This window comes from Rhinolophus sinicus, chromosome 7, assembly GCF_057876585.1.
Source record: "Rhinolophus sinicus isolate RSI-liver-muscle chromosome 7, RSI-T2T, whole genome shotgun sequence".
Taxonomy (NCBI): Eukaryota; Metazoa; Chordata; class Mammalia; order Chiroptera; family Rhinolophidae; genus Rhinolophus; species Rhinolophus sinicus.
In genome coordinates, this window is record NC_142507.1 from 8,644,977 (window position 1) to 8,667,650 (window position 22,674).

The 22,674-nt window shown below is 38.2% G+C and overlaps 1 protein-coding gene across 26 annotated transcripts in view; it reads left to right on the plus strand.

Annotated features, from left to right (window-relative positions):
• The window catches only part of STAU2 (staufen double-stranded RNA binding protein 2), a 223,830-nt gene that overhangs the window by 103,627 nt on the left and 97,529 nt on the right, over nt 1-22,674 (plus strand). For 24 of the 26 annotated variants that reach the window (XM_074319223.2, XM_074319221.2, XM_074319237.2 and 21 more), the window contains one exon: nt 10,441-10,748. In XM_074319223.2, coding sequence (XP_074175324.1) covers nt 10,441-10,748 — 308 coding nt within the window. Of the gene's footprint in view, nt 1-10,440; nt 12,111-22,674 lie in introns of those variants that run through there. The other 2 variants (XM_074319236.2, XM_074319235.2) reach the window with 1 other exon arrangement.

Consider the following 22,674-nt stretch of genomic DNA (forward strand, 5'->3'; position numbering starts at 1 on the left):
GTTGGGGGAGCTCAGGGTGCTGGCAGAAGATGAGTGGGGTGCAGTGTTGGGGCAGCTGTGTTAGACATCTCGGGATCTCTTCCTTCCTGCAGAGATGCTGGTCATTTGTGCCATATGGCAGGCCTCTGTATCATCCAGTTTTTGGTCTTTCTTAGGGAAATGGTCACTAATGGGTGTTTTCTGTGAAGAAAGATAACTAGTAAGAGTGATCTTTATTTTTACCAGCATTTTGGTCCCATTTAAATAAACTAATATTTGAACGTGACTCATTATCTTCACAAGCTGCTCTCACTCTTCAATCTCACTGCCAACAGTTTTGTCTTACTCAGTGGAAATATTCACAGTTCTGTCTTTATTGAAAATGTTGAGCTTCGAAAGTACTTTTCTACACAGGCCAACTAAGTGAGACTGTTTTTTATTATTGAGATGCATGGTGTGAATTTATTCACCATTCCCAGGTTCTTATCCTGTGTCATTATGTACTTCTTATTATTCTCTTTTAAAGAAAAAATAATTCAACATTTGATTTGAAAACCCTGACTAGCCCCTTTCTTTACACTGTACCAAGCAAGTATACGTTTGTGTAGAACAAGCTTTCCGAAGGCATGTCCCAGTTCATTTGAAAAAAAAAAAAAAAAAAGATAAGAAATTTGCTGTTAGTATTTTTCATTTTTTTAAAGAAAATGTGTCATTTACCATTTTGTCCCCCTCCTCCCGACTGCACACCCGTGACACAGTCACAGCACCTTCTCTTTCAGCCGTGCCAGGTGCCATCATGGCCTCCTACCAGGCCTCTGCCCTGAGGTGCTGCCTTTTGGGGGTCAGGCCTGGACTGAGTACGTCACCCTCTGAGAACTGTGCTCACCAGAAGACTTGGATATATTGCCAAAAAGATTCTTGTCAGTAATTTTATTCATAAGCGTTCACCAAATTAATAGCTCTTCACATACATCATGTTAAATGTAGCAAAAAAAAAAAAGGACCAATAAAATGCAGAAATTAACAAAATCAGAGCTTTCATCCAACTCTAGGGCAAGATCAAGGTTAATTTTCACCAGTGATTTAACTTATGCTTTTTGAGCATGTTGAACTACACCATTTTGGTCATTCGTTCAATAAGGACTCTTCTTAAATGTAGCTGTTTCCTTTTTAATCCAGAACAGTTTTAATCTCGTGTATGAGATGACCAAATTTTCACTGCTTAAGAAAACTTTACCTTCCAAGGTGATTCTGCAACTCACCTTACAGAGAAACTTCTAACAAGTTATTGAGCTGTTTCTTGGATTTCTTTTCATTGTATTGCTTTCAGCCAGCATTTTCCTTTTTCAGTTTAATTTTCAGAAGCGTTTCTTTCACATTTGCATTGTTGATTTTTGTCTCCATTGCAATAGTGTATATTTAGCTTAAAAATTGGGCAAAACAAGGGGCCCACAGGCAGCAGCCGAAAAACCAAGTTGATAATGAGCTGTGTGGAAAAGGAGAGGTGGGGTCCAGCATTTATGTTCTTCAGCCTCTGTAATCGTGCCATTCGTGAACATTAAAAGGCGAGGTCCTGCTAAGTCTGCTTCCGTTCTAAGAGACCTCAGTTCAAAATATCCTCTGCAGCTCTCCCACTTAGAGCTGGAGCTCCAGGAAGACGCTCGGGAGGCTTTGTGTGTCAGAGGGTTCACATGTGCATTGGACAGAAGCACAGACCTAATGGGAAAAGCATGTAAAATGGGCACCATGACCTGGCAGTCCTCATTTTGTAAGCTGTCACAGCCCCGGGCAAGTTTGGGCTTTAAAAATCCTGTGTGAACATCATATGTTTTAAAGAGATTTTGGTGAGGCCATCTCTGGAACAACCATGATGACCTCGGTCAACCCTGGAGCCACCCGGGCAAACGCCAGGCATGGAGTTCGCTTCCGAGATTGAACCTTGGTGCTTGAAGCTGGCTGGACATTGCGTTTAATTTTCTACTTGTTCTTTCGGGAGGCAATGGTTAATGCAGTGGTTAAGTATCCAGGCTCTAGAGACAGACTACCTGCAGTCAAATTCTAGTATTGCTACTTACTATTCATACGACCTTGGCTGCCTTTGATGACTTCTGCGTGGTTCAGCCTTTTCACCGCTAATGTAAAGACATAAGAATCCCATTTCATACGCTTTTGGTGGAGATTATGTGAGAGAATGCCTGCCAGGTGCTAGATCAGTGCCAGTGTTGTATGAGCAGTGTAGCCGCGTACAGTGGTCGCAAGCAGACAGCACCAAGACGGGAGTATTAAAACCAAAATCAGGGACAAAAGCTAGATGATGGAAGAGTGGGTTCAGGACACCTTCAGACAGAGGGCGAATGTCCTAAGGAACAAGCCTGAGCCGGGGCGTTCCTTCAAAGTCCATGAGCAAAACTGAGGTCAGAGCCAACGGGAAAGTAGCACAGGCCTAAGGTGGTCTCATGAAAACAAGTTTATCCTGTGCAGTAATCAAACACATGGAGATTCATATAACTGCAATGTTGTAGAGGGGCAGTAATAACTTAGGATGTTAAAACCTGTTTCGACAATTGTGGGAAAACAGGTTTACTCACATACTGCTCATAGACATATAAATTGGTATAGTTTTTTTCAGGGGAGCTAATTGACAAAATAAGCTAAACGTCATTAACCATGCATACCCTAAATTACTCTCTGATTGGACTTTTAGATCTTTACTCGACTGAAAGGCAACTTAAATGTACAACAGGAAGAGCCTAAATGAATTGAGACCATGCGTGCACTCTCTTACCAATATTCAAGTTGAAAATCATTCAGCAGTTGACTGATAAATCCACATGTGTCTTTGTACTCTCTCAGTGACTGTTGTATTAATTGAGCTCTGTAGAAAGGAATCTTCTTTATTCATGAAGGAAAGTCAACTCAGGCTTTACTATAGAAATAAGGGAGCCAGAACCCTGCATGAGTTCTTATGCTGTGATGTAATGCCTTCCTTTGGTGTTGAGAGAGCATGTTTGTTGCTTTATAATATTGCTATTGGCAAGCCCATTACTGCTGAATAATAATAATACTGAAGTAATGCTGTTTCTTGATTTCTTAAAATGAGTGTAGAATTTAGTCATAACATGTAAGTTATTTAAATAAGAATTGCGTATGGTATTTATGCAGCTAGTAAAAAATCAGAAATCAATAATAACGTGATATTTGACTTACCACATTGGCAAATATTTTTGTAACTTTCTTGAGATATAATTGAAGTATAATAAACTGTAGCTAATGTGTACATTAGGATGAGTTTTGGCATCTGAACTGCATTTCTGACTCCAAATGGATGAGATTCCCGCTCCCCCCCAAACCAACCAGTCCTCCAACTCTCCAGACGCCAAGCGGGTGTCCTGCAATTCAGGTCAGTTCTGACACCACCCGGAGACTGCCCCATGGCAGATGGCAGTCACAAGTCTCACATGGCCACCTGTCCTTTAACCAGCCAGCAATAAATTCAGGGGGTCCTTACAGCTCTCTCAGGTGTGATGATTTGCTAGAACGGCTCCCAGAACGCAGGAAGATTCTGAACTTGCTCTCGCTTGTTGTTATTAAGGACATGAAATGAACAGGAGATGAAGCAGTAAACAGGGTGGGTTCTAGCAAGATCAGGAACACAGACGCTTCTGTCCCTGGAATGGGAATGCACGAATCCTGGCACGTGGATGTGTTGGACACGCACAAGCTCAGCACCCCCATCATTTAGGGTATTTTATGGAGGCCCCATTACATAGGCATGATTGATTCAGGCGTTGGCCTTTGCGATTTAACTCAAATCTCCAGTGGCTGTCACCTCCCCAGAGTTCAGGGGGTGGGGCTGAAAGTACCTTTTTTCCTATTTTGGTTTGGATATTATTATTTAAAAGCCTTTGCCACTTATCTACAGTACCAGCAGTGGCAAAGGCTTTTTAATAATATCCAATACCAAAAAAATAGAGGAAAAGGCACTTTCATATGTTAACATGGGAATGAGACATGGGTACAACTTTTTTGGAGTTGTCAGAAACCCTAAAATGCATGTGCTTTGGACTAGCAATTCTGCTTCTAATTTAAGGAAATAAATTTTCGTGTGAACAAGGAGTTAATTACAAAAACGTTCATCACTGTGTTTATAATTGCGCAAAATTGGAGACAGAGTAGATGTCCAGCAGTATAGCATTGTTTAAGGAAGCGATTCATGTAATGAAATATTATAATTTTAAAACCAGTACTAGAAATATATTGTTTTGTAAACACAACAGGCTCATAGGGAATTCCTATGTCCTAACATACTATTTCAAGGTAGCAAAAAAGTTTCATAGAAAAAAAAAAAAAAGACTAAAATCCTATCTTCAAAGCAAAATGCGAAGTAGTTTGCTCTGGCTAGTGAGATTTATCTGTATTTTTTGTAATGCATATGTTTTCTTTAAAAATTTTTTTATTGAAACTTCTTCCTGATTATAAAACTAACATAAAGGCATAAAGTCAATCCATAAAATAGGATTGATATATGCTAGTTTAAGCTATAGAAACTACTTTAAAAGAACAGCAGCTCTTTTATGTTTTAATGTCATCAGGATAAAGTCCCCTGGAGTTTGGCCCCTGCCTACCTCCACTTTCACCTTTGCACTTACCTACTGCCTCCCCATGCTCCAGTGGTAAGGAACTGCCTGAGGTTTCCTGAAATACACTCTGCTGGTCCCTGCTGTTTCTCATGCCAGCATCTGCCTTCAGTTCTCTTCTTTCCTGGCTGAATTCTCCGCATCCCTTGAAATTTGCTGTCAGTGTTATCTCCAAGAATGGGTCCTTTCCTGAGCTCTCTGGACCTGTCTCTACTGAGGCACCAACCACACTATGTTGTCCCTTTTCATTTTCATCTCCCGGTAGACTGCATGACTTTAGGTCAGGACAGTGCCTGGAACCTAGTAGTAGGACTCTGTGTGTGTGTGTGTGTGTGTGTGTGTGTGTGTATGTGCACACGTGCGCGTGCCTGCGTGTGCACGCGTGATTTAATTTGCATATTTCCCAGATTTATTGATCATGGAATCCTTTGGGGACTGTGTTATATGATACATTTTGGAAAATGGACACTCGGGGGTTAGCAGCAACGAAACCTGCTAGCAATTGTTACAGTTGCCCGGACAAGAAACATTGAGGTGTTGTCCACTTCAGATCGAAAGATACACACACACACACACACACACACACACACACACACTGAAAGTAAAGGCATGGACAAGGCTATTTCATGCAAACGGAATTGAAAGAAAAAAAGCTGGGGTAGCAATACTTACATCAGACAAAATAGACTTTAAAACAAAGGCTAGAACAAGGGACAAAGAAGGACATTTCATAATGATAAACAGATCAATCCAAAAAGATGTCTTGTAAACATCTACACACCCAAGATAGGAGCACCTAAACGTATAAAGCAAATATTGATGGACATAAAGGGAGAAATTGACAGTAATACAATAATAGTAGAGACTTTAACACCTCATTGACATGAATGGACAGATCTTCCAGGTAGAAAATTAATAAGGAAACAGCGGCCTTAAATGACACATTAGATTAGATGGATTTAATTGATATTTTTAGAACATATCACCCCCAATCAGCAGACTATATTTTTTTCAAGCGCACATGGAACATTTTTCAGGAGAGACCATATGTTAGGCCCCAAAACAAGTCTCAATAAATTCAAGATTGAAATCATAGCAAGTATCTCTGATGACAGTGGTACAAAAATAGAAATCAATTACAAGAAGAAAACTGAAAAATTCACGAACACATGGAGGTTAAATAACATGCTACTAAACACTGAATGGGTTAACAATGAGATCAAGGAAGAAATCAAAAGATATCTTGAGACAAATGAAAATGAAAACACAACCACCCAAAATCTATGGACACAGCCAAAGCAGTCTAAAAGGGAAATTCAAAGCGATACAGGCCTATCTCAGAAACAAGAAAAATCTCAAATAATCTAACCTTACACCTAAAGGAACAAGAAAAAGAACAAAGCCCAAAGTGAGTAGATGGAAGGAAATAATGAACATCAGAGCAGAAATAGAGTCTGAAAAAACAATACAACAGATGAATGAAACCAAGAGCTGGTTCTTTGAAAAGATAAGCAGAATTGATAAACTTCTAATGAGACACATCAAGAAAAAAAGACAAAGGACCCAAATAATTAAAATTAGAAAGGAAAGGGAGAAGTGACAACTGACCCCACAGAAATGCAAAGGATTATAAGAAAATACTATGAAGAATTATATGCCAACAAATTGGTCTACCTGGAAGAAATGGATAAATTCCTAGAATCATACAGTCCTCTAAGACTGAATCAAGGAGAAACAAAATCTAAATGGACCAAATAACTACTGGCAAAAATCTAATCAGTAATCAAAAAACACTCAACAAACAAAAGTCCTGGACCAGATGGCTTCACAGCTGAATTTTACCAAACATTCAAAGAAGAATTAACACCTATTCTTGTCAAGCTATTCCAAAAAATTGAAGAGGTGAAGCTCCCAAACTCACTCTTTTGAGGCCAACATTACCCTGATTCTAAAACTAGACAAAGACATTACAGAAAAATAAAATTACAACCCAATATCCCTGATGAACATAGATGCAAATATCCTCAACAAAACATTACCAAACTGAATTCAGCAATACATTAAAAAGATTGTACACCATGATCAAATGGGATTTATTCCTGGGATGCAAAGTTGATTCAACATCCACAAATCAATTGACATGATACACTATACAAACAAAATAAAGGATAAAAATCATATGATCATATCAATAGATGCAGAAAAAGTATTGGACAAAATCCATCATCCATTTATGATAAAAACTCTCAGTAAAGTGGGAATAGAGGGAATATACTTCAACATAATACAGGGCATATATGACAAACCCACAGCTAACATTATATTCAACAGTGAAAATCTAAAAGTTTTCCTGAAGATCAGGAACAGCACAAGGACGTCCACTTTTACCATTTTATCCAACATAGTATTCGAAGTTCTAGCCAAACAGTCAGGCAAGAAAAAGAAATAAAAGGCATCCAAATTGGAATGGAAGAAGTAAAACTGTCATTATTTGCAGATGACATGGCATTATGTGTAGGGAACCCTAACGACTCCACCAAAAACCTATTAGAACTGATAAATTAATTCAGTAAAGTAGCAGGATACAAGAGTAATACTCAGAAATTGGTTGCATTTTCATACACCAATAACAAACTATCAGAAAGAAATTAAAACAGTCCCATTTACAGTTGCAGCCAAAAGAATAAAACACCTAGGTATAAATTTAACCAAGGAAGTAAAGGACCTGTACTTGGAAATCTGCAAGACATTGAAGAAGATACAAATAAATGAAAGGATTTATGTGCTCATGGAATAGGAAGAATTAACATCATTAGAATGTGCATACCAGCCAAAGCAATCTACAGATTCAATGCAATCCCTATCAAAATTCCAATGGCAATTTTGACAGAACTAGAACAAATCTTAAAATTTATTAATATATGGAACCACAAAAGACCTCGAATAGCCAAAGCAGTCTTGAGAAAGAACAACAAAGTTGGAGATACCACCCTACCTGATGTCAAACTATATACTGCAAGGCTATAGTAATCAAAACAGCATGGTACTGGCATAAAAACAGACACATAGAACAATGGAACAGAATAGAGAGCCCAGAAATAAGCCACGTCTATATGGCCAATTAATCTATGACAAAGGAGGCAAGCATATGCAATGGGGTAAAGACAGTCTCTTCAATAAATGCTATTGGGAAACTGGACAGACACATGCAAAAGAGTAAAACTAGACCACTTTCTTACCCCATATACAAAAATAAACTCAGCATGGATTAAAGACTTAAATGTAAGACCCAAAATTATAAGGCTCTTGGAAGAAAGCTTAGGCAGTAAACTCTTTGACATTGCCCTTAGTAATATTATTTTGGATATGTCTCCTTGGGCAAGGAAACAAAAGAAAAAAATAAACAAATGGGACAACATCAAACAAGAGGTTTTGCATGGTGGAGGAAACTATCAACAAAATGAAAAAACTTACTGAATGGAGAAGATACTCGCCAATGATACATCTGATAAGGGATTAATATCTAAAGCATATAAGGAACTCATACAACTTAACACCAAAAACCAATCCGATTAAAAAATGGGCAAAGGGGCTGAATAGACAGTTTTCCAAAGAGGACAGACATAAGCATGGCCAATAGACATATGAAAAGATGCTCAAAATCACTAATCATCAGGAAAATGCAAATTAAAACCACAGTGAGATACCACCTCACACCTGTCAGAATGGCCACCAGCAATAAATCAACAAACAACAGTGTTTGCGAGGCTGTGGAGAAAAGCGGACCCGCATGCACTGTAGGTGGGATTGCAAATTGGTGCAGCCACTGTGGAAAACATGGAGATTCCTCAAAAAATTAAAAATAGAACTACCATGTGACCCAGCAATTTCACTTATTGGTACTTATCCAAAGAAATTCAGAACACTAATGTTAAAAAGACATATGCACCCCTATGTTCATTGCAGTGCTATTTACGATAGTCAAGGTATGGGAGCAACCTAGTGCCCATCGGTAAGACGATTGGATAAAGAAATAGTAGTTCGTATATACAAAGGAATATTACTCAGCCATAAAAAGAATGAAATCTTGCCATTTGCGACAACATGGATAGAACTAGAGAGTATTATGCTAAGCGAAATAAGTCAGAGAAAGTCAAATACCATGATTTCACTTACATGTGGATTCTATGAAACAAAATAAATGAACAAATAAACTCACGGATAGAGAACGTTTTGATGGTTGCAAGATGGGAGGGGCATTAGGGGATGGGTGAAAAAAAGGAAGGAATTGAGAAGTACAAATTGCCAGTTTTAGAAATAGTTATGAGGATATAAAGTACAACATAGGGATTATAGCTAATAATGTTGTAATACTGTGTATGGTGTCACATGAGTACCAGACTTATTGGGGTGATCACTTCCAAGTTATATAAACGTCTAATCAGTGTTGTACACCTGAAACTAATACTGTGTGTCAACTGTAATTAAGCAATTAAAATATATTTTAAAAAACAACATTGAGGTCTTGAATCAGAATTTAATGGCAGAAGAAACTGAAACTAATAATAATAAAAAAAGAATGTAATGGCAGTGGAGGGCAGGGAAGAGCAAGGGAGTTAAGTTGTGTCTCTCAGATCACATTCTCCAAAAGTGGTAATTTATCAATAATTTTAAAAGATATGACTTGTGAATTGTTACTATCTGATCAAAGATATTAGAATAAGCAACGAGAAATGTGGTTTCAAATATCTCTGAGACAAATGGTAGTCAAAGAAATTGCTTCTCATATAGAGGGTGCCAAAAAAATGTGTACACATTTTAAGAAAGGAAAACTGTATTAAAATTGTAGTACTCAATATATACCGATAACAAAAGATGAATACAAGTCACGTTTAACTTCTGCGATTACAAGAGGTGCTCAGAGTGGTTCCCATCAGCGTCCAGACACTTCTGATGACAGTGAACTACTGCTGGAGCAACGTTGACCAAAGTGTCCACTTGTATACATTTTTCTGACACCCCCGGTATATTTACAACCCCACCAACTGATAGCACTGCCCCAGGCTCACTCCTCTTGATACCAGGACCTGTCCATGGCTTGGCTTGAACTGTGATGCACTTGATAATGAAGGGACAAATTCTAGACCGGACATGGTAACTACATGTTTGTGGGTAAATCAAAGATGGTTGCCAGGAGTCTACATTGGGCAACTGAGCAGATAGATGGTGGTGCCATAATGAGATAAGCAAGATAGGTGATAGTGCTAGTTTGAGGAAGAGGATCCTCTGTCACTTTTTGATGTCATCGTAAGTTCAAGTTGTCTGTGGACATTATCACGAGGAGGAGAGCACCAGTAGGCCATTGGGTATATAGTGTGTAGCTCAGATGATTTTGACCGATCCAGCCTTATTTTGCTGGCTGTGTGCACGTGTTAGGGGTTTCCTGTCTCTTTTGTGTGCTCATATGATACTAAATTGCAGGGTGAATACACCACACATTCCTAATCTGATTCCCCATTGCATTTCCGCACGTCAGTTACCCTTCCCCCTCCACAGGTTCCCTACCATATGTAAGTTCCACTGAAATCACTTTTGTGGATTTTTTTTAAACTTCTGATTTTAGGGATATTGAAACATACATTATTTACCTCTAAACGGAGACTCCAGTTGCCTCTGCAAGTACATGGAAGATGCTGGATGGACAATGTTTCTCATTGCTTTGTTACCATTCCAAGGGATCACTGAGTTAATCATTAATGCTATAGTATATTTCTATTTCAATTATTTTAAGAGTAATAACAGTGTTCATTCATTTTATTTATAGCTCCGAAAGGAATTCTTCATTTGTCTCCTGATGTTTATCAAGAGATGGAAGCCAGCCGCCACAAAGTAATCTCTGGCACTACCCTAGGCTATTTGTCACCCAAAGATATGAACCAACCCTCCAGCTCTTTCTTCAGTATATCTCCCACATCGAATAGCTCAGCTACAATTGCCAGGGAACTCCTCATGAATGGAACGTCTCCTACAGCTGAAGCCATAGGTTTAAAAGGAAGTTCTCCTACTCCCCCTTGTTCTCCAGTACAACCTTCAAAACAGCTGGAATATTTAGCAAGGATTCAAGGCTTCCAGGTATGAATTCAAAGCAAAAACAAAGACAAGAAAACAAAATACTTCATTAGCCCCCAATCCTTCATCTCTATCCATCAGAAAGCTCATTCTTGCCTGCTAATGTGACCCATATGCCACTTACCTTGTAAATTACTAGGCACACACAGGACAGAAAACACAGAGTCATATGCAAAGGCCTCATTTTCTTTTATTTTCATTCTATCCAGTAATTCTTTTGCTACCTGGCCCTGCTCCATTTTCGTTTCTCCACTTCCTCCTTTTTCTTTTCTTTTTAACATTTTTCATTCCCCGTTCTGCATTCCGGCTGGTTTTGATTGGGTATTATGTATCTCCCCACTCTGTCTTCCACAAACAAAAACTCAGCCTTGATACATTGGGTATTAGTATTGACCACTAAGTAGTTCTCCCTCCTTTTACAGTAAGGTTGAGTTTTTCTACTGATGGTTTTACTTTCATGTGGCTTGGAATTGTATTGCTGGTAATGATTCAGGTATACCATTAAGGTATAACATCCTAGAAGTCCTTTATCTTAGGAATTAATTAAACATGATACTAAAACAATAATGAAATGCTTCCCCGTTGTTTGAGGCATAACAACATGTATTTGTTTTCCTGGATCATATTTTGAACCATCTCGGGTAGCATCTGCCTCCGGTGGTACCAATAATTCGATTTCAATGGGCAGTCTAAACTGGCTTACAGTTCCACCTAACTTGTGTGTGTATGAATTTGGGGATGGAAACTTTTTTCCTATTTATTCTTTGTTGCATTTTGGAAAAACAAAACAAAAATACCACCCCAACCATTCTTTATGGATAGAACTTTTCAAAGAATCGTTAACTCTAGGAAGTGGAAATGCCTGTGTTCTGATTTCGTAGTTTCCTTGAAAATCATGCACTGAGCTGTAACCGCTAACTTGCGTAGAGAGACAAGCGTGCTTGTGTGGGAGTGTTTTCCTCCCTCAGATTTCACTGTTTTCATCCCCTTTTTCATCTCAGTCTTATTCCTTAAGACCCAAAACTGTAATTTCCTCTAGAAATGCTCTAGGAGATCTGTATTGTGTAGGATAATCATGTATTTATAAACATTTTACAAATTTAGATACAAAATAAGGAAAAAGATTATGTGTTTGTGGGGTGGGGGGGATTTTGCATGATTTTTTTCTTCTTCACAGAACACGGATTCTTTCAGATATATTGCCAGGTAGTCATTCGTGTTTTTAATTAGACTTTAATATGAAATTAAAGAAACTGTTACCAATTATTGGCTCTGTCATCTGAATTTTTAAACACTTAAAGTTAAAATTTTAGAATTTCATTTTGTTGTTTAAGACTGACAATAAATCACTGTTCAAAATAAAAAGACCTCGATTCATACAATTAAAGTACTGGAAAAAAAACTAATTTTTAGGTCTATCTATAATCTGAACTGGAAATAAACTGGGATGAAAAGAAATTCACTGCTTATTTACAAATCTAGTCATATAGAAACATCTGAAAGTGACGCTGCATTTTTATAGAAAAAGCACACTTTGCATTAAAGCTCTGAATTGTTATTTTTGTTTGTTTGTTTTTTTGCTTTTTTTGCTTGGAGATGTTATTATGGTAGATGTAATTTTGCTGCCAGAAGAACTACTTAATTTTCTTTATTTGTATTTATTTGTTAATTCTTGTCGCTCACAGCAGTTATAATTTTAACGTATCTTTAGACAAAATGTAGAGTCTGTTTTCCCCATTATTAGGCTGACTGCTTAGACCTTTTTTTAAAGCTTGTGCGGAGATAATATCCATTATTTATGGGCAAGTTAAGCATTTCCAAATTCGTGTACTGTGATTGTCACATACTAATAGACATAAACAGGTAGTTTTAAAACATTACTGTGCTCCTTTGGTCGAATGAGCTTGATATTTATATGAAATATTGTCTCGGACGGATTGCCATCGGCAGCTGAGCAGCAGACAGAATCTGTAGGAAATGCCTTAGTGTCAGGTGCATGATACATCTGCATAACGTCACAGTAGAAGGTTCTTTGTGGGTAAGAGTTTTAAAGCCTGTTTCTCTATGGGTAACTTTCTCAGGTATATTTACCTGGTAGAAAAACACAGACTGTTTCTATTTTTTAAATGTTTTAATTGGACTGTAGTTTAGAATATAGGGCCAGGTTTTTATGAATCATATGCTATTCTGTTATTTTTATTTCTGGAATTTAAAAACAATGACTTCTTTTTCTGTGTTCCTAGGTTAGTACTTTTTATTTTGTTGTTGTGCACTGAATAGATGTTATTGCTTATTGAATACTGTATAAACCCTTCCTTGGCCTTCTTGGCCATTGCAATCTGATTTAAGCTTACCAGAGCCATTGTATGTGACAGCTGTATTGTATTACGAAGTAAAATTATATTAGTGTACTGAAAACTTAAGTTGTTTTAACTTTTAATATTTTTCATTACCCAATCTTTAATTAAAATTCATAAATTACAGAAAGCGTACTTGCTCACCAGAATGTAGGTATTAAACTCCCATTCTTTTGCTTAAATCTATAAAATAATTTAAATTATTATACCATTAAAGTTATTAATAAAGCTGACTTCACAGAGCAGAATATGACTGAACATTTACACATTCTTGATAATTCTTTTATCCTTGCTCGGGCTCACCTAAAGTTTTATCACATTTTAGAAGCAAGCTTTTGGATCTCTCTCATAAGTGAATATGTATTACTTTGAAGTTTTATTGAGTACATTTTAATTATCCTCTTTTAAAACCTGAATATTCTTAATGATTGTTTTACTATTTTTTAGAAAATGTGGTTTTATGTTAATAGTTATGTGAATGTCAGACTTTATGTTTCAGTCAGTAAGCTTCTATTATTTCTATGCATTTCATAAAAACTCACTTGAAATTACAGTCATACCATAGTGTTTCAGGGCTTTTGGTTGTGTATCTTGATACTCTAATCATAATGCCAAAATGTTTCAAAATCATTCAGTTTTTTGGAGAAAATTACTTTGGGAGAGACATTTGAGCTGAAGTAGGAGGCTTTTTTGTTATAATTTATATTATTCAGTTTTTACTGCATCTGTAATATGATTTTCCATACTAATTATATTAGAAATCTCTGTATAATTAAATATAAGCAGTTTCTTTGTTTAAATGAGTCATTAGAAAAATGATTAGATTGGAAGTGGAAATGAATTACAGTTGTCCCTCAGTATCCCCGGGGCATTGGTTCCAGGACCCTCGTGGATACCAAAATCTATGGATGGTCAAGTCCCTTGTATAAAATCTTGGTATTTGCCTATCACCTACGCACATCCTCCTTTATACTTTGAATCATTTCTAGACAGAATATTATAATACCTGATACAATGTAAATGCTATATAAATAATTATACTGTGTTGTTTAGGGACTAATGACAAGATAAAACAGTCTGTACATGTTCAATACAGATGCCACCATCATAGGCCTGACCACATAGTACCCGTCAGCAACAATGTAACATTCCCCCCCCCCCCCAAAATATTTTCCATCCCTGGTTGTTTGGAACCGCCAACACGGAATCCGCGGATATGGAGGGCTGAATGTGTTTTAGTAAATTATCCTTTCTAGATTGATTTAATTTCAGTTTGCCGTTCTGTGCCCCTTCTAGCGATCATTATCCTTTGAGCAGTGTTGTTTTTGAAACCTTCAGATTAAAATATGATAAGCTAAGTTTGTTTTACTGACATAAAGAATATAAAAAGCACTTAGTTGGTGTCTTCGTTAAGCCACAAATAGTTTATTTTACTTATTTAAGGTGCGTTTTAGAGAGGCTTTTCATTATGGAGAATTGTAAATGTTGGCCCCAGTTCCAGCAAGATGAGAATGCCAGTAGGAGGCTTTGAAACATCTTAAAAACTTTATTTTCAAGTACAAATTCAAACTTAGTTTCAACGGTTACATCTCCTTTTGTGAAGTTTAATATGTTATAACAGTCTTCTTTTGTAGTTACAGGCTCCTTTTAAGTATTTATTTTTAATATATGATGTGTGTAACATATTTTAATGATATGACCTTAGTAGAGGTTATATTAAGATGGGGGTGGAGGGGGCTGTTTAATCTGCAAATCAGCCTTTTTCCTTTCACTTTTTTCTTATCTTCCTATACCTCACTTTTTGTAATCCATGTATTTATCATCAAATTGGCTATTTGCCGTGCTTTTTTTTTTTTTTTTTTTTGAAGAATTAGGGATTCATTTTTTTTTTCCAGACCAGGATAAGTAAAACTTTGTAGATTTCTAATAGGAGCATGTGAAGAAAGAAATGTGCATATACATATATACTCCCCACTTAGAAAAGATTTTTTCCCCCCATTTTTAATTTGTCCTCGAAACTTAACTTGCCATCTCACTTCTGAGCCCAAAATTTCCCTGCTTTTTTATATAAATGGTTGCATAAAATGGTAAGAAATTACTCAAAGTGCAATGAGCAAAACACATTTGTAGGTTTGGTATGGAGTCAACAGATTCTGCTTGATTTGCAGTCACTCTGTAAACATCCCCCTTCTATTTGGCCTCTTCTATTTTCCAAAGACCTTGGAGAGTTTGGGTGATTGCAAGTTTGTTCTTCCTATAGTGACCCTAAAACTCATGTTTGTTATTCAAATGGGCAGCCCAAGTTCATGCAAACTGTCTTATTATCTGTCGTATCTTTATACCTGGATACACTGGGCCAAACCCCCAAGGGGATGAAAACTACCTATCACATAACTGTGCTTCTATAAAAACCAGTGGGATTATAACAGATCAACTCATCTTGCTAAAATTTCCAACTCTATAGAGAAAAATATTAATACATTTGAATTAAGAAATCCTGATGCATATAAAAACATATTGTGATGAGTAACAGTAATACAGGTAAGCAGCAAGCAGGCCTCGAGTAAAACAGTCTATTATTACTGCATAAGCTATTCAGGACTAACTCTACCCGAAATCACTGAAGAATTTAATCCTGGAACTCAAAAGGACAAAGACACTCATGCTGAGCCTTGGCCCAAGCACATACCTAAGAAGACATATAGGATATTTCAAAGAAAATGTAATCTATAAACCTAGAAAGAGCTGTTCCTACCACAGTGCCTGATGTAGATCTGAAATGAGCTACTGTGGTACAGAAAACATTGGCTGTCGTTATGTGTCCTTCCAAGCAGAAATATCTGTAGCTTTTTGTGTTTGTATCAAAATAGATTTCAATGCAATATGAGAATTCTATTTGGAATTATATGAAAATCAAGTCTTTGAAGAAAAATAAATTATTTCTCATCCAAAGGTGAATTACATTTCCTTTTGGTAGAAAAGGTTGGCAGTGATGTAATTTTTACTTAGTGATAAGAGATTAATTGTAGTGTCTTCATGTCAGGCTAATATCGATACCTATGCTTGTTCTAGGTCATGTTGAAATGATCTATTTGCCTCTTTCCAGCATTTTTTATTATTATTTTTTCTTTTTGCTCTTCCGACAGGATGTTTTCTGCTGTCTTGTCTTCCAAGTTGCTGATTCGATCCTTTATTTCATCTAGTTTGGTGGTAGTTCCTTCTAGTGCATTCTTCATTTCAATTATTGTATTCTTCACTTCTGACTGGTTCGTTTTTATGGTTTCTATATCCTTTTTTATGCTTGTTATCTCTTTGGTGATGTTCTCACTAAGTTCGTTTAGCATCCTCATAACCATTGTTTTGAGCTCTGTCTCTGGTTGGTTGCTTGCCTCCATTTCATTTAGTTCTTTTTCTGGAGTTTTCTCCTGTTTCATTTGGGACGTATATTTTTGTTTCCTCATTTTGGATGCCTCTCTGTGTTTATGTCTATGTATTAGGTAGATCTTCTATGTCTCCAACTCTTGGCCAGGTGGACTTATGTAGTAGGTGCCCTGTGGGGCCCTGGCACAGCCTCCCTGGTCACTTGCTCCAGGTGCTCCAGGCGTGTCCCTTGTGTGGGTCGTGTGTGCCCTCCTGTTATAGTTGAGCCTTGGTTGCTGTTAGCACATTGGTGAATGGGATTGACCCTCAGGCTGATTGGCTGTGGGGTTTGGCCACATCCACAGTTTAAGTGCTGCTGTGCAGGGGGCTTACCTCACTGAGTGGGATTCACCCCAGTGGGTTCTGGTTCCTGTTGAGACCGCCCTTCATGTGTGCCGTTTGTGGGGCTAATTGGGTGGTCCTCTGCTGTGGTCTGAAGCCAACCTCCAAGTATGTTCGTTCTGGGACCTATTGGAAGGGGCTCCAGTGCAAGCTCAGGTCACCCACTTGCCTGTGCCTGGCTGGGGACTACCTGGTAGGTAGATCTGCGGTTGTTTGCTGCCTGTGCTAAACTTGGAGTTGCATGGGAGACGCCATGCTGTGAACTGAGGACATCTGCTACCAGTACCGGCTCTTGGGTAGCTCTGCTAAAAAGCCAGGATACACTGAGGCCTGCTGCCACCTGCTGACTCCCTTAAGGCTCAGCCACTGATAAAGCCTCATGTGGTATGCACGCTGGGTGAGGTAGAGTCTCAGGGCGTCACCAGAATGGGAAGGTTGTGGTCACCAGGTTAATGCAGGTTTTGGTTGGGTGCCAGTGCTGAGCCTAGGGCTACTCAGCAAAAGTTTCAGAGCACACTAATGCCAGTCACTGCCCACCTGGGACCAGTGAACTCAGCTCTTCCAAGGTAGAGTGAAATGCAGGTGGAGCTTTCTGCTCCCGAGAAAGTACCTCAGGTGTTATGGGAGTTGTGTGGGCTGGGGTCTCAATGAGTCAGCAGGGTGGAGTGAGCACAGCACACCAGACCAATCAGATACAGATTTAGCCGTGTGGGGGTAGGCTCAACACAGGAAAGATGGCGCCTGCCTGCTGGCGACAGGGAAGGAGGACCTCACACAGGTTATATGGTGACAGTCCTCCAGCTCTTGTCCTAAAGCTACACACCTCAGTCTGCCTCCCATATGCCTCTGACGCCCCCTGAGTCACCGTCCCTCCGCTGGAGCACCAAGTGAGTGCCTGCGCGCGAGCCCTTTAAGAGGACGCTGGTGTTTCCCACAGCTGTCCATCCCACCCGGACGGTCGGAATCCCCACTGTTTTTCACAGCAGATGTTGTGGGGCTCCTCTTCCTGGCACTAGTATTCTTGGGAGTGTGGTGTGAGGCTGGGATCCCTCTCTCCTCTCGGGGGAACCTTCAGAGCCGAGATATCCCTCCTGATTCTCAACTGCCAAACGGAGGTTTGAGGCCTCTTTCGTGTCTCTGCCACTCCTACTAGTCTGGATGCGGCTTCTTCTTTATATCCTTAATTATGAAACTTCTGTTCAGCTAGACTTCAGATGGTTCTCCAGGTTGATTGTTCTATAATTTAGGTGTAATTTTAGTGTGTTTATGGAAGGAAGCAGGCAGTGTTTATTCCGCCATCTTGCATCTACTGTAATTACATTTTAAATACAAATAAGTATGTTTTAAAACCTGTAATTCCTGAGTAGAAAGCAACATATGCCAGTATTTTTGTTAAAAATAAAATAAAATTAAATACCGTTATGAATTAAACCAGTATATAACGAAAAGGTTTGTAAGGTCTTGTCTTTGTTACCCATTTTTTGAAATGATAGTCAATGCAGTAGAATTCAGTTACATGAAAAGTAGTAGAGTTGGTTGGTAGAAGATTTTGCATTAGTTTAACTTTGGTGGTGTACTGACTGCCTGTAGAAAGGTAATTTTCCTTTGACCTTGGACAAGTTTTCCTTGTTAAAAAGGTTTTACTTTGCAAAGCTCTGTAGATTTTAATGTGGCTTCTTTTACATATATAAGTGGATGTATGTGAGTATTTTAGAATGAGTACATACTACAAAAAAGGAAGCTCTTTTTCTGATAAATATGAAATTGACTGTCAAATCACGTAGTGCTTTATTTTGATGAAAATATAGAACTGAAATAACTATGTGTGTGTCTATATATAATTTATGTCTTAATGAGCTGCTTCCTTAGACCATCAATGGCATAGTCATTGGAAACTGAAAAGCAAAGATAAAAAAATGTAGAGTTTTTGTCATGTAGATACTCATCACTTACAATAAGAATGCAATGATCTCCCTCAGCAGTATTGACAACCCATCTGTTGTTGCATTTGTTAGACAGTTTTTATCTGTGATTTATAGTAGAAATAATTCTGTACATCACTGCTAGATTTTGTCCACCAGATATAGGCATGTAATTCTCAAAGCTATACCAAGCATAGAATTTCTGAAAGAGAGAAACGATAATTACAAGTTGAGTCTCAGTCTGTATAATGTGATTTCATTCATTCACTTATCCCTTTTGAGGCATTAATGTGACAAGCATATTGCATGGAAGTGAAACATTACTCATACAGCTAAAACACTGGTACATGACTGAGCATGTTAAATATATGTTTATATTTTAGTTACAAAGAGTTACAAAGGAGTTGATTTTAGTTATGAAAAGGATTGGGGGAGAAAGCTTTAGAGAAAGTCAGTGACAGACATTTACCTAATGTGATATTATTCTTCATAATTATATATCTTGTCCTATCTTTTATTGTTATGCAACGTGTTATAATAGTAACAAGAATAGATAATATTTGTTTTAATGCTAACCGTGAAGCAGGTATTGTTTTAAGTGTTTTTCATGGAGAAACTCATTTATTACTAATAAATTAATTCATTAGTTAATTTATATTCAAATAGAAATCATGCAGATTTGTACCGTTGACCATAGTTGATCCAAATAAGTAAGATGACTTACATGTCATCAAGTGATCTAAAAAAGTAGTTAAATATTTGATACCAACTTAATCTTATTAGGGCAATACATACCAAACAGTAGCACTTTGTGCTTGGCCAAGAACATGCTATTTTGTGTGTTAACAAAGATTCAGGTCTTTTGCGCAGCTAGTGTGCAGACCCTGCAAGAATCAAGCACGTTTTGATCAGGTACCTTGAGCTAGTGCTAAGTGATTGCCCTTCAGCTCCTTGCTGTTTACTCCTTGCAGGGCTCCCATGTGGTGGCTACAGCGGGATCCCTGCCACGCTGCTGTGGAGTAGCCCCTGCGGGTAATGAACTTGAGGTGTGCTGACCAAACATGTCTTCTGGACACAGTGATTGTGTCAGGTATCACATGAGAGTGGACAGGTCTTTATCTTTCTTGAATGAATAGTGAGCAGCTTTCTTTAAACATGGGTCTGTTTCTCATCCTCCTCATTTTTGTCCCATCGGGGGTGGCCATTAAAAACGTCTGACAGAGGAGCAGATACCCACTTCCCTGCTGAGATTAGTAAAATATTTAGTAGTCCTATGACATCAAGGAACTTCAGCCCTGCAGGAAACAGTTTGAGTCCACGTTTTTTGGAAGTAGGGGGTAGGGAATTTAAATTTTCATTTGGATGGCCTCATATTCTCAAATGAGCATGAAAAAATTTCACATACCTAGCTTTTTATGTAAATTAAGGCTTGTAGTATTTTTCTTAAATTATATGACTAGTTGAAGTGATTTGTTGTCTCCTTTGAGGGAAAAGAAGTCTCTAGACTGGCAAAATCAGTGTCAGAAAGCACAATTACAACATCTTGTCTGGGTTTATGCAATTATAACTCAAACTAGGAAACTTATTTTAAAGCAAAAATTATAGATTTGCAAGTTTCAAAGGAAGCCATATTGTTTCATTTACATAGGTTGAAATTTCTGACCCTCTTTTAGTGGAATAAGTTTTGTAAATCCATGAGAAACAAAATGTCAATTTATAGTCGTTGGTGGTGTTAAAACTCCAGAATAAGTGCTACATTATAAAAAATCAAGATCTTTTCATATTAGAGTACCAAGGAAAGCAAAATGATATGATTTATAAATAACAGATATTAAAGTAAACATAGGAGATGACTTTTGTAATCTTTTAAAATTACCTTTATTCATTTTTCTTTAATCAAAATCAAGGTCCTATGACATTGTATATTGGAATTTTTAGAGCCATGTTTGCAGAAACACTGCTTTGTTGTAGCAGAAATATTTTGCCTGTCAATCCTGAAGATTTGTGCATTATAGAACGTAATGCAGTTTTGTTACCCAAATTATTTCAGCCTACTGTTTTAAGATTCCTGGCTTCTGCTGATGCATTGAATTATAGGAAGCATTTTTAGATTTAGAAGGATGGATTTCAAAATGTCACTCACACATGATCTCTTTTTTTGAAATTCACAGTTTTATGAACTCTGATATTAATTTTATGTCCAAAAAGAAAATATATAACTGAAGAGAGCTTATCAAACTTGTTTTTATGAGTGATTGATGAGTATGTAAAGTGTGCCTTTCTTAAGGCTTTTAGTCTACACACGGTCACTCTTTAATTCAAAATGGTGTCCTCAAGCAATAGTTTCCTATCTTTTTCACATATTTTTATCTGGCTTTGGGGGCAGTCTCCAGGCAGTGGGGGTATAAACATTAAGTGATTTTATATTTCTTCGGTCACCACTTTCCTCCATGCTCTGTCATATCTCCCGTTTATGTACTTGTATGCGATCTTCGGTAAACTCCATAGTTTTCTGGTGAGCTTTAGTTTTTAAAAATGTAGTCCAGTTCACTGTAGAACTCCCAAGTTCATATCCCCCCATTGTAAGCCCATCGTTTTGTCCCAAGACACGTGGAGGAGGGAAGCTGTACATTGATTTCCTTTTCTCTTCCTGTCACTCGTGCATTTATTTACCTTGAAGTATTTGTGGTCGGTGGGGTGGGGGCTTGATCCGCCCTGAGACGTCTTCCCCATACTCTACCTCTGCATCATGGCCTTCCCCCTCTGGTGTTTGGAGACCTGGAGGGGACTAGAAGAGAGGAAGGTGCCCCCCTAGCTTGGTTTCATCCACTGCTGGTTCCCACGTAGGTGATATGCACCATTTTCTTGAGGCAGTGTTTAGTTTCTCCTAACGCCCTCTGTCCCTCCAGGGCAGCCATGTTTGCTTTGGGCTTTCCCAGTGGTCTATGTCCCTGACCCCCTCTGTTGGTGGGTGTCACTTTGGTTGGCCTGAGTATCCCCTTGGCTTCTGCTGAGACTCTCTTTTCTTACAAGGGCCATGGAGATCTGGGGAGAGCATCCCTTTACCTTTTTCTGTTTTCAGGTACAGTGCTGAGGACTCCTTCAACAAGCTCTCAGCTATCGTCACACCCGGTCTCTACACCGTGTTTCCCCGAAAATAAGACCTAGCCGGACCATCAGCTCTACTGCGCCTTTTGGAGCAAAAATTAATATAAGACCCGGTCTTATTTTACTATACTGTAATATACTATAATACAATATAATATAATACCAGGTCTTATATAAGACCTGATCTTATATTAATTTTTGCTCCAAAAGACACATTAGAGCTGATGGTCCGGCTAGGTCTTATTTTCAGGGAAACATGATATTTTCATTTGCTTCCAAACTGCTTATGGACATACATTATACTCAGTCAAAATTTATTTTAAAGGAGTGTGCAGGTCTCTTTTCCATGTAGGTTCTCCCACTTTCTATCGGCCATTTTCTTAGAGCTGCACCACTCTCTGGAAATACCATATTCCTTATAACACGGACAGTCAAGATGATATCCTCCCATTCACTGGATCCTCCTAGTTCCTCTGTGTATTCTTTATGTTTGAACCAGTTCTGCTGACCCTCCGTAAGGGGGTGGGGGAAGGAAATGAGACCCAGTCCTACATGTTGGCAGCTCTTTAGTTCTCCTTTCGTTGTTGGCTGTGGGTCCCGGTATCGATTCTGGGGCAATAGGAAAAACTCCACTGGGATTAGGTGAGCGGTAAAAAGCTTGGTGACTTAAAATAGATGTTTATTCTTCTCTCATGTAAATGTCCGTAAGCTTGCAGTCTAGGGCTAGGGTGATGGTTCTGTTCCAGGAAGTCTCCAGAAAGCCCGGTTGCCTCCCACTCA